The 13,313-nt window shown below is 35.9% G+C and overlaps 1 protein-coding gene across 3 annotated transcripts; it reads right to left on the bottom strand.

Annotated features, from left to right (window-relative positions):
* Nucleotides 1-196: 196 nt before the first annotated feature.
* On the bottom strand, nucleotides 197-12,652 carry LOC113058755 (mannan-binding lectin serine protease 1-like). Of its 3 annotated transcripts, XM_026226944.1 has the most exons (12): nucleotides 12,497-12,652; nucleotides 11,703-11,925; nucleotides 9,001-9,178; nucleotides 8,787-8,918; nucleotides 7,459-7,655; nucleotides 6,330-6,477; nucleotides 6,105-6,223; nucleotides 5,918-5,996; nucleotides 3,913-4,032; nucleotides 3,752-3,823; nucleotides 3,525-3,596; nucleotides 197-2,018 (listed from the first exon to the last, which is right to left on the bottom strand). In XM_026226944.1, exons 1-12 carry the CDS (start codon nucleotides 12,508-12,510, stop codon nucleotides 1,141-1,143), a joined length of 2,232 nt encoding a protein of 743 aa, XP_026082729.1. In that variant the 5' UTR covers nucleotides 12,511-12,652; the 3' UTR covers nucleotides 197-1,140. The 3 variants fall into 3 exon arrangements, with proteins under 3 accessions (XP_026082729.1, XP_026082730.1, XP_026082731.1); XM_026226945.1 differs by lacking the exon at nucleotides 3,525-3,596; XM_026226946.1 differs by lacking the exons at nucleotides 197-2,018; nucleotides 3,525-3,596; nucleotides 3,752-3,823; nucleotides 3,913-4,032 and adding an exon at nucleotides 5,567-5,814.
* Nucleotides 12,653-13,313: the final 661 nt, after the last annotated feature.

Genomic DNA, 13,313 nt, shown 5'->3' with positions numbered 1-13,313 from the left:
AATTAGTGAACATACCTAGGCTTTTTTTTTTCTTCTTTTTTTTCTTCTTTTTTTGAGTAAATATTTTCTTACGGAATAGAAGAAGACAATGATACTAAAAGTGGACTCTAGTTTGTGTTTAATAAGTTGACAAAGACAAACACTAGCTACTAATAAAGCTGACACACAGCATTAGAAAAATACATCAAGAACCAAGTTTCTTAAAACATTTATTTCATTCAAATTATATCAATACATGCGAATGTGTTCATTTCATATATAAATGTTTAGTGGCTTTTATTAGCAGTGTAACCATTTTTATTAATTATATCATTTTAAACTTGTGATGATATATTATGTATGTGTATAAAACTACAAATTTCATCAGGTTTAAATGAATTATATCATTAGAAAGATGTATAATGTTTTTTGTTTTTTTTTGCTTATTTTTTTGTACAATATGGTGTCCTTTAAAAAACTGGTAAGAAACGTCAATGTTTTTGAAAGTGCAAAAATACAGTAAAACAGTAATAATTCAAAGTATCCTTACAATTGCAAATAACTGTTTTATATTTGAATATATTTTTAAATGTAATTTATTCCTTTGATGGTGAAGCTTCAGCTCCAGTCTTCAGTATCACATGATCCTCCAAAAATCATTCTAATATGCTGAATTTGATGCTCAAGAAACATTTATCAGTCTTGAAAATGGTGTTGCTTACTATTTTTATGGATAACATTATAAATGTCTTTACTGTCTCTTTTGATAAGTTTAATGTGTCCTTGCTGAATAAAAGTATTAATTTGTTTAAAAAAATATTAAAACTCTTACAGACCCCAAACTTTTGAACATTAGTGTAATATGGATGCTGTCTTGATAGGCTAAAGTCCCTAACCAGTACTCAAGGATGATACAATTTTAAGTTTCAAGTTCATATAATCTGTACTACAAATAAATTCATAAACTGCTAGCATAAATGTTTGAATTAAAAAAAAAGTCCATAATAAAGAAATCTGACCAAATACAAGAATGAACACTTCTGGGTGTAACTCTTGCCTTACATTGAGTTCAATTATAAGAATGGCAAAATAAAATGACAAAATTAAAAAATAATAATAATAAGGAGAGACTTCCAGCTCCAGCGCACTTTTCAGACTTCTTCACCACCAGCGGTCCACATCCATGTGCCTGTGTAGCCAGTGGACGTAGTTTGTCACCCGAGTGTACACCCCATACATCCTCTGACTGCCACACTCCTCTGGCCCACCCCAGGACACCAGTCCTTGTGCCACCCATCTGCCACTGCGGGCGTCCTGGGTGACAAACGCTCCCCCACTGTCCCCCAAACAGGTGTCCTGACCGCCTTCATAAAAGCCAGCGCAAAACATATTGCTGGTGATGTTGTAGTTGACAGAGCGTGACACATAACTGGCTTCACATTCATCCTGCGGCACAACCGGGAGCTTCACATACTGGAGCAGCTCGGAAACAGTGCTGGAATCGGAAGTCAAGCCACTGGAGGAGGCAGAAGCATTGGCCATGTTAATGCCCCAACCGGCAACTATACCCAATGTGTTGGGCAGAGGCATTAGGGCATGACCTTCTACACCAGGCCTTGGTAGACAGACGGGCCGTATTAACGCAGACAGCGCCACCTCCTGGCTGAGTTTAACCAGAGCAATGTCATTGTTGTAGTTTTTAGGATCAAAATGAGGATGGAGGATGACTTTTGCTACGGACCGGTTGGTGGCCAAGTGCTTATCCCGTACATCTGTGAGGCCCAAGTGCACACGAATGTGTTCAGAAGCAACAGGTACAACGGAAAGATCAAGGCGGTGAGATCTGAGCACATGAGCGGCTGTGAGAACCCAGGTTGAGGAGAGGAGAGCACCGCTGCCAAACAAGCAGACCTTGGGGACCCGGGACATGTCCTCTACTGAGAGCAGAACCTGCCAGGGAAACAGACCTGGAGATGCTGTTCTCCCACCAACGATTCGCTTCTGCTGGGCTGGGAAGAGCTGTGACTGCTCACCACATGCTGAAACAAAGACATGTGCAAGTTGGATATGAGTAAGAATCTTAGAAACAATACAAGTGAGTTAACAAAAACAGAGACCCCCAGGGTCTCAGACCAAAAAAAAAAAAAAAAGATAAGGCTGCTAAATTTTAACATTTTATTAGACATATTTATTTTTTAGTTGACAAATTTATGGAATAACTGGATAAAAACAGTTGTTGTACTTTGATGAAGGCAAAGTTTAGTATTTATTGACCTCAAACCTTCGAAAAGTAGTGTTTAGTTTAAATGCAGGGTAGGTAAAAAATGTATAAACAACTTTCTTCCAAATTCGTTTAAACTTTCTATATATATATCAATGCATAATTAAAATGTAAGTACTCTGATAAAAAGAGTATAAAAATCGAGTGACTCTAGACCGTTTAATCTGTATTAAACACAGCTCATTATTTCCATTCGGGACGAAACATAGGATTGGCTTAGGCGACTGTCACTCTCTCGCAACCATGGCAACCACACTTTTGCCACACATGAACTGCCCACTTGCGCGCGTACGTTTGATTTGAGGAATTCAAGAGGCACGGATCCTAGGAATACCAAAACAATTGTAGAGAAACAGCAAGCAAAATTCACAGTACCGGCCTATGCAGTTAGTGAAGGCAAACCAGGCAAAAAAAGGAAGACAGTAACAGTACAAGAAAAGGCAATGAACAAAAAGTCTTTGGATAAACAAAGAAATAAAACGTGAGTTAATATCGGCGTGGCTTTCCAGCGATGCGAGAACTGAGGGAACTCAAGGGGCTGAAAAGTGACTCCTTGATGGCTTTATTTCTGCTGGACAGGTAAATCTTTATTTTTGTATTTTGATCATACATATTTTTTTGTTTATTTTTTCATGAAGCATGTGTCATTAGCACACGTAGCTGCATAATATAGCTAACATAACATTACTTAGCGAGCCGTAGTAGAGACGATAAATAATCTATAGGCCTAGCTCAAGATGATAGCTATAGCGTGGCTTTGGAAGGAGCCCAGAAGGGAGGGGGTGGAGTGAATGGAAATAATGAGCTGTCTTTAAAACAGTCGTGAGAGGTCTACAGACACTCGATTTTTATACTTTCTTTTTCAGAGTACTTACATTTTAATTATGTATTGATATATAAATAAAGTTTAAACAAATTTGGAAAAAAAGTTTTTTATATTTTTTTTTTTACCTACCCTGCCTTTAATATATATTTAATATGTATTATATATATATATATATATATATATATATATATATATATATATATATATATATATATATATATATATATATATATATAGTAAAACAAAGTTGCATCTTTACTTGTCAATAAACAGTAAACAGAATGATGTCTCATGAACCTAATGTGTAACTCACAATATTTGTTCCCAGTCAAGTCTCAGTCGAGTCAGTTATGAACTGTGTAATGATTTTGAATGAAAATCATTTTTTTTTTTTTTTCAGTCTATTAGAAAGCTTTACATTCTAAGTTTGAGTCTTACCAAGAGAAGTGTTTGCTAGAGGAGTAGGAAGTTGAGATTCGGGATTGGTACTTAAGGTTCTTTCTAAATCTCCTACAGTACAGAAACAACAGTTGCAGATACTGTCATGTAGGTTAGAACCATCCAAAACTATGAACATGAAGTCTGTTTATAATAAAGTGATTAAACATAACAGAAAAGTCATTAATTAATGCACGAGAGATTTTAAAATGAGTAACACACCATACCTGCTAGACAGGAGGGCAGTGGTGTCCCATCCTCACTCACCCATTCCCCGCTCTGATGACAGGTGTAAGTGTCTGTAAGGACAATCAAAGTCAAATCCACAGTGACATCTATTATTATAACTTGACTTAAATGCATCAGTGTCTGACAGTGAAATACTCACTGTTGAGCTGGCGAGAGTCTCTGCAGCTGTACTGGATTCTGGATCCAAACACAGTACTGTTTCCAGAGCTCTCAAAAACCACCTCACCCAAAACTACATCCACTGGACCACAGTCGACCACTAAAGGAGATAACGAGAAAGAAACTGAGTTAGAGAGCTATAGTATTTATTTTTGGATTCGTTGGATGACGATTTTGGTTTGATTCATATTTTAATTTCATTCTTTTCTTTAGTTCTTGGATGTTTTATTTTCTTAAAAAAAAAAAAGATATATAAATATAGAAAATATAGAAATATAGAAATTATATTTTATATAAAAGTAACAAAAAGTACAGTTTTGACAGAATGCCAGCATGCCACTATTTATTTAATGAATTAGATGGGAGGATTTATTCGAAGAAGATGAGATGAAAACTGTATGATTCACAGGATGTTAAGAATTAATCATGAATTATAATTACAGGAATTCTCAAATGTGATTGGTGGAATTTACAGTAGGACATGCCATGCATATAATGATAGGATTGTTAATGGAAGGGATGAACCACTTGAACCATTTAAATAGTGAAGATCACAGTCATACCAAACAGTAAGTGTCCACTCTTCAACATGTGTTGTCCGTTCCCAACAGGTGAGGCAGTTTGGTAGTCTGTCCTGTCTGAAAGTCTAAGTGCATTTATGTGTATGTATTTCTGTCTTAAAATGAACCGAATAGTGACAAGACTGTGCACTACTGATTAAGGGATGTATAAATATATATATAAAAAATATCTGATGAAAGATCACATTCACATCCATACATGTAGATGCTCTCTGGCTTATTTTATAGAAGCCCTATTTATGAAACGACATTAATAACCAGTAGATGGGGACATTCTCTGATACATAAACTCAATGTGGCCTTTACAACCACTTTCACTGGCAGAACAACAAAACTAGACTTGGGCATGAAGGATAAAATGTTATATTCATAATGTTTATCATAGACGGTTTGTATTAGCTGTAGTAACAAAATGCAATATAAAATATTTAATAAAAAATTGACAGATTGCTTTTGATGCTGTGAAATTTTCAAAATTTGTGCTTATAAATAAAAATGCATCTTACATACTCATAGACAGCTGAATTGAGTGTTATTTATTTAACTCTGCATTCATCAATTTATTTATTTATTTTTATTATTATTATTAAATGCATTTTTGTCTTTTTTTCGCAACAGATCCAAGCCTCAAACTACAATAAATTCTGAATAAGAACAGCTATAAGGCTAGGCCTGAATGAACCTAAACAAAATACAGATCTAGTCCAGGACTAGGCTTAATATGAGAAGTAAACTGGGAAGCAAAGTTAGCACAAATACAGACATTTAAGATTTTATCTTTGCCAAGAGATACTTAAAATATGCGTGAAGAATACCTGCATGCTTTGGAGTATGAAAAAGAAACACAAAGCTGTGCTAGTTACAGTAATATAACATAAACATTAAGCCTGGGCATTAAAGGAGTAGTTCACTTTCAGATTTGACAAAAGAAGATATTTTGAAAAATGTTAGACCATTTTCCCACCATTTTCCAGAATATCTTCTTTGTGTTCAACAGAAGAAATAAATACATACATGTTTGGAACAAGTGGGGGTGAGTAAATGAAACAAACAGTAAAAAACAGCATTTATTTGAAATATTTTGTAACAATATTAATGTCGTTACTGTCCCATTTTATAAATTTAATGAAAAAGCTTTATCGATAGAGTATATTTCAATCTCTACATACACAATGTACTATGGGGGTTGTAGTTCGCAGTGAAAGGTGACTGACTACCAGGCAGTCCCTTCAGATTTTAACTCAGTATCTGATTGGTTAAAATGCTTGGTAGGGAACGATGCCTCCTTTGAAATTCCTTCTCTGGCGACAGCAAGGAGGAGCAGAATAAGAAAAGAGAAAGAAAGGGCAAGTGAGAAAAAAGACAGGAGGAAAACAGAATTAGAGTCTCTGTTAAAAGACTTACTTTTACACAGCAGGACGTCACTGCTCCATTTCCCATCCCTCTGACACTCAATCTGATAGTGCTCAAATTCTTTATCACCCTGTAAGAGAGAATGTGAGTGTGATGAAAAACAGTACTGATTTGTTTCAACTGGCTCGCGTCAGTCACTGGCTTTATCAGCACAAGTGAATGGCAACCTTTCCCAGACCTGTCTCAGCGAGTATCCAGGGTCACAGGTCAGCATAATGTGATCTTTGAAGACGTAATTAGACTGCAGAGGCTCCAGGTGTCCATTGAGGGGCGCCGCAAGAGGAGAGCATTCAGAACCTGAAGATAACAACATTTGCATCTCTGCCAATGCACCATATACACAAAGAAATAAAAATGATGTATTTAATTTTTTAGCAGGAATATGCATCAGTCAGTCTCTGACCAGTGGAGGTGTAAGTGAGTTTCCAGCCGAGATTCTCTCCAGAGTTGTCACTGTGAAACAGGACGCTGACTGCGTTACTTCCTGTCTGGATCTTCCCTGGTGACTGCTCACCACAAAGCGGGCCAAACTCCTTGTCTCCTGCATTAATCTGAGGATAAAGCATCATTATCATCACAAAGTTTATCTTTTAAACTAAATCTGTCAATATTTATCATAAGTGATAAGAGAAATTAAGCTTTTTGAAACACTGACTTAATTGAAGCAGTTGGTGTTTAACATCATTTGCATTTCCAAAGGGGTCAAACCAACTTCAAAAGTTTTATTAAAACTCTCTTGAATGCAATTTAATCTAATCTAATACCATTAAATCTGTATAATATGCATTATTTTATTAATGTGTTAAAGTGTTTGTTTTATGGAATGCTTGGTTAATCAAGGTCAATAAAAGACTGAACTGTAATTCTTCCTTTGTATAATACAGTTGTGTCATGAAAATATATAGACATATAGAAAACACCATATAGACAACAATTCATGTGTTCACCATTGAAATTTCAATTGATTTACTGAAATGATGCCAATTTGGTGGTTTAATTCACACTCCGAAATCACTGGATTGAAACAAATGATTCACAAAGGTTTTAAAGCTTCATGAACAGTGTTTTAAAAGCATATTAACTATTTATCATAATATAAAATTATTATGATTTTTTTTTTTTACGAAACACTGAAAATAAAAAAAATATTTAACCAAAAACCGGCAGCAAAAACATTTATGTAGTAATCTATTAATTGATCAAATTTATTTAATATTCAATAATCAAATAAAGTTGTATGTAAACATTTAAATAGACCATAAGGCATATTATTAGTTATTAAAAAAAAAAATGCTATTATAAAAAAAAACTAACTAACAAGCTATGGACATTGAATGGCTTTCCTGAGGTAAAGGTAATGTTAAGTGACATATTATATTATGTTAATAATAAAACTAAATATATTAACTAATTTCAAGAATTTTCTGTTAATATTTCTATATGATGATGATGGCTAAACCGTATATGTGTTTATAAAAAATAAAAAAATACAACAACAAAAAAAAATCACAGATATGCAGTAGGGTTCTCACTTTGATAAAGTCATAGGGGCAGGTGACTTCAGGGTGGTCTTCAATGTCAAAGGTGTCATCAAACTCCAGAGTGATTTGAAAACCCTCCTCCAGCTCAATGCGGTACATGCAGTCAGAGCTTTTGGGGTACGGTTTAGGGAAATCAGCACTGGTGATCACTCCAGAGCGCTCTGTGTACACGCTTTCATTACACTCCACTGCAATGATTGCAAACATACACACACATATATATAATTCACTATCATTCAGTTCAGCAACCAAAAGTGGCGTGCACACACATGATCATAAAATTACTGAACAATGATTTTTTTCTACTCATTAAATACTCAGCTACAAATTTCTCAAACATAAGAATTACATGTTTGCACTGCACTGAAATGCATGAAAGCTGCTATACTTGCTCCCGTTGTAATCGGGTGTTTGAAGTTCACAAGTTTATCCACATCTCACCGACCACCACAATGTAAATATTTAGTCGTTGTTGCTTAGCTACAATCAGCTGAGGAGGGGGCAAAGGCTAGACATAAAACAGACACACTCCAACACACACATGAACTACTACTACAACACATTACAGCAACATAAATCAAGATAAAATTGCTTAATTCTACGTGAGCCAACTTTATATAAATGTGTGTATATTTGTAATTAGTTGACTTACATAATGTGGTTTTAAATCAACCTGCTGCAAGGTTTTTCCTAAAGTACTGCTTTATAATTAGGAATTCCAGCAACTAATCCTGGATAATCCAATGGTACGAGATTTATTACAAAAATCTATGCAATTTAGAGCAAATGTTTGACAAGTGCCCACCTACACAGCTATACTGCCTTTGGTTTTCATACTTGTAATCAAATAAGTCTGTGTTTTATATTGATGTTAAATCTAAGTATAAAGCTAGTGTGCACTTATAAGTGTGTTAGGTGACAGGATTGTGCACATTCACACACTTACACATGCACGTGCACACACACACACACACACATACAAAAGGACTGATCTCTTTAGTTTTGACATGAACTTAACTAACCAACATTTTCAGGAGTATTAGGAGATTTAAAGGATTTTCCTCATCAAGCCACATATAAATAATGTTTAAACTATTCCACCTTTTGGCACCAAGAAGAAAAAGAAAATGGGTCAAACTTCTATTTTAGTGAAAATAGTCTGAAGGCACCATTGGCAGTGCCCTATTTTTTATTTTTTTTTGGCTGAGGTGAATTACAACATGTATTGAACAGGCAAGTTCCTGTTATGGAGGAACATCCAACAGGTTTTTCTGGACAAACATAGAAAATATAGCAACTTTTTTATTCTGAAATGTTACCTTTGCAAGTTCTGTTGTCAGAATGAAGCAGGAACCCGTAACGACAAGAACAGTAGAAACCGCTAATGTAGTTATGACAGAAATGATCACAGGCAAGATCTTCATCATTCCGGTCTCTGCATTCATCTACATCTGCAGAAAGAAGAATAGAGAATAGAATAAAGAGAAATAGGATGAGGGAAAATGTAATGGTTTTGTTACTCCAAACACTCACCAATCGCACTAAAGTGAGCCTCGAAGCCAGAGTAGCGTTCCTCATTGGAAAAGTCTGAACGGAAGGCCACACTGAGCACGTTCCTGGGGGACATGATGACATCACCAGCGGGGACCTGTTCTGTGTCTGTATTCTCTTTTCCACAAAACACGGCCAGCTCTTCAGTGTCTGAGTATACCTTTGTGAATTAACACAAAAGACTTTTATTTCAAATTAAAGCTGTTCTTTTGAACTTTCTATTCAACAAAGACTCCTGAAAGAAATCTATCACAGTTTTCAAAAAAATATAAAGCAGCACAACTGTTTTCAACACTGATAATGATAAGAAATGTTTCTTGAGCAGCAAATCAACATATTACGATGATTTCTAAAGGATCGTGTGTCACTGAAGACTGGAGTAATGATGCTGAAAATCCAGCTTTGGATCATGGAAAAAAAAATTACATTTGGAAATATAGTCAAATAGAAAACAATGATTTTTATTTTTACTACAATTTTAATTACCCATATTTTTCGGACTATAAGTCGCACCTGAGTATAAATCGCATCAGTCCAAAAATACGTCATGATGAGGAAAAAAACATATATAAGTCGCACTGGACTATAAGTCGCATTTATTTAGAACCAAGAGAAAACATTACCATCTACAGCCACGAGAGGGCGCTCTGTGTTTTCAGTGTAGACTACAGGAGCACAGAGCAGCATAGAGCGCCCTCTCGCGGCTGGAGACGGTAATGTTTTCTATTGGTTCATTTCTCTTGGTCATTTGACAAATTAATTTTGATAATTAAATCGCACCTGACTATAAGTTGCAGGACCAGCCAAACTATGATAATAAGTGTGACTTATAGTCTGAAAATACGGTAAATTAATCCAGTTTTATTGAGACTTCTTCCAAAAACATCTTACCAACATCAACTTTTGAAAGATTCTGTAAATATACTTAAACAATATAGGTACAAAAATATAGGTTTCTGTGCAACTATGCAATTTAAATGAATAGATCACCCACAAATTAAAATTCATTTAATCACCTTCATGCTGTTACAAACTGGTATGACTTTGTGTCTTTCTTTATACACAAAAGGATATGTTGTACAGAATGTTCATGCTGTTTTTTACACAGCATTTTCCCTTTTCTACAGAAGTAAATCAAACATGAGGGTGAGTAGGCCTAAATGACACAATCAGAGGACAGAAATTGTTCTCATATTCTAAATGTACCTGCATGAACATATAAAAAGCCACACAATTTAAACACTCCCAGCTTCTTGCTTTGGACATACCCACACAAATTACCCAAAAGAATGCTGCCAAACCCATAATTTAAGAAATATCTGCACAAAGTACACAAAAACTGGCAACCACATGAACACAATTACACTCAGCAGACAGGCAAACTGTCAATCAAGCAAAAGACTTTCACACAAACACTGCAGACCAAGACCACAGCCAAGTCTTCATTGTGCTCCCACAAACACACACATATTCACACAAACAGCCCTAAATTTGTCTCTTATCTGGCTCGCAGCTTGAGTGTTTACTTTACCCATGTCACTGAACGCAGGGTAACCTACGGTTACCAAAGATGTCCATAGGCAATTAATTCCTGAGCACAATACACGAACATCCTCACACACACACACACACACACACACACACACACAAAGAATTCAAGAGATAGAGCAATTAAAAACAAATATAAGTGGAAGACAAGCTTAAGCCGATGCAAGAATCCTAACAACACAGTATTTCACCAGACACACCTCAAGCTAAATGGTGGCAAAAGCAGGTAGTTTATTAACGCATGTAAAAGTACAAAAGAGTTCAAGTTCAGGACATGCTGCATTTTGTTGCAATCTCACACAGAATGCATAAAAACCCTATACATTAAATCCCTAACGTGTAACGGTCATTATGTGTATCTGATTTTTGTCTGTGTCCTTTTTTGTCAGCCATCCGGTTTTTGGTCCACTGCATGGCTTGTTACCATAGCAGGTTGCTGTGGCACCCACTGAGGGTATTTGAATATGAATATGCCCCCCTGTGGTGAGGGGGTAACACACTGGCTCCTGTGTAATACATGCTGTTAACTCCATCCACCCAGGGTACCAGGGCATCTGCCACAGACCTGTCCGTCAAACCCTATTCTCACCCGTTCTTACCCATTTAAACAATGAGATCCTGAGACTGGAAATAAGATGCTTATTATAAAAGGTCTGATAGTGCGTCTAGACAGATCGAGCTGCTCTTTTTATCTGTCGGAAATTAAGAAATCTTTTGAAATCAACACCACCATGGGTCATTTAAACTTTTGAAACACAAACATATATGTGGCAAAGTACTATTACTGTATGTGTTTTAGACATTCACAAAGGTCCAAGTCTTGCTTTCTGAAGAAAAAAAAAAAAGTTCAGTAGACAAAGATTCTACTCTACTTTTTAAAAAAAAAGTTGTGATTCATGAAAATGGCATAATCATCATTATGGTGTTTGCCATTTTACAGAGTGTAAGACCTTCCTTCACAGCCTCACATTAAATTTAATATGACATTTAATTAAGATCTATACCAGACAGCATTTTATCACTTGCTTTTGAAAATCTGGTACGGTTAATGTTATTTTGTAACATTTATAAGTAGTACAACTAGTACTACACAAGTAGTTGAGGGAGATTGAGAAAATCTGTAAATATTGACTTACCTTCAAGTAGTCATATTCACACAAGTATGAGGGCTCAATGTCGAAATGCATAAAATAGAGTCGGATTTGATATCCTTCTGGCACAGTTATATTCCACTGTAGATCAATCTCTTTTGGATAGGATTCAGGAAAGTTTGGAGACTTGATGGTCCCATACATGTCTGTGAGGTGGATGAATTGAGTCCACGAGGGCCATACACACTGGGCCAAGATCACAATGACACTGTGTATAAAGGCATTTTATTTAAACCATAACATAAAATTCAACATTTGAAACATTAAGCATTAAGATTAAACAAAATGTGTCAAATATTCCATTAAGTGAGCTTAATTCCGTCAAATCGAATTAGGCTAATTCCTGTAAGAATCTGCGTATGGTGGGGGGGGGGGGGGGTTTAGGTGAAGGGGGAATAATTAGTGTTCAGTAAAGCCTTGATAACCAAAGATATAGATGACAAGTTGTTCAAATGCGCTCAATATTCGCAAGCAAACATAAATAAGTGGTAACCACAGCATCAGTACTGTAAGTTCTTAAAATACAAAAAACACACACAATTTCAGCGGGAAAATTCTGACATAAATAACTTTACTCTTAAATGACGTCGACCCCCTAAAAGGAATAGTCCCCACGCTGACTAAATACGTCATGGTTAATCATTCATTCCGAGCTGTTTGCTGAAGATTATCAGCAGTGACTGATTTTATTTTCGCTACGTCTTAGACCACTTAATTTGAATCTGCAGGCTATACCCTACTGAAGAAGAAATGTTGAAGAAGTGTAAGAAAGTTCTCACCGTGTAAGCTCCATGACTTATTTCTCTCCGTACGTTGGAAAGGTGCTGCGTTCCCGTCTGAACTCTAGTTTTTCTCCACAAGTCACATTGCATGTTTACAATGAGTTCTCCCCCACGGACTCTGTGTGTGTGTGTGTGTGTGTGTGTGTGTGTGTGTGTGTGAGTCGGGATTCGTGGCGGGGTGGAAGTTTGTTTTCTCACGCAGCTACAAAAGAGACGCCACATTTCAATATAAACATCAATAACAACAACACGTGGATGGCGTTTTTAACAACTTAGCGATTTGCAGAAAGAGAAAGACATCATGGCAGGATAAATTATATCTATGCATTTGAACAAATAAAAAACAGCCAAACATGTTCCCGTCTCAGTATGTGATCCTCACAAAATAATATATTATGAACAGAAAGCGTTCATGTTCAGATCTGTCTTATCAACAACAGACGCGTGTAGATTAATTAAACTGTTGTATGTGATGGATTTGGATGACGTATATCTGCATTCATTTTCTATATTTATCATGGTTTTGTGTCACTTTCTAATTAGGACCAGAGCTGGAGTATACACTGGGCCTGTGTGGCCAGTATTGGTAGGGGCCTCCAGAGCCTCAAGCCATATGTTGACATGCTTAGATTATATTATAATCATATTTCATATGATTTCAAGATATTTATGCTAGTCAGCCAAGATTACAGTTAGAAAAACTTACATATATTACAACACACATATATAATCTAAACTATAAACCTCATAACAGCCCTCAATTATTTTTTAGCTCTCAAATAAAAATTTTTGTCATGTGTTCAATGGCAGCTAA

Source organism: Carassius auratus, chromosome 40 (assembly GCF_003368295.1).
Source record: "Carassius auratus strain Wakin chromosome 40, ASM336829v1, whole genome shotgun sequence".
NCBI lineage: Eukaryota > Metazoa > Chordata > Actinopteri > Cypriniformes > Cyprinidae > Carassius > Carassius auratus.
Note: the sequence above shows the minus strand (reverse complement) of the source record. Positions and strands in the feature narration are given on the sequence as shown.

Excerpts from the sequence above, each read along its gene's own strand:
- LOC113058755 (XM_026226944.1), bottom strand. Across the intron at positions 6,224-6,329 it reads ACTCACTTACACCTCCACTG|GTTCTGAATGCTCTCCTCTT; the intron begins GTCAGAGACTGA and ends TGTTATCTTCAG. Across the intron at positions 2,019-3,524 it reads TCTAGCAAACACTTCTCTTG|CATGTGGTGAGCAGTCACAG; the intron begins GTAAGACTCAAA and ends TCTTTGTTTCAG.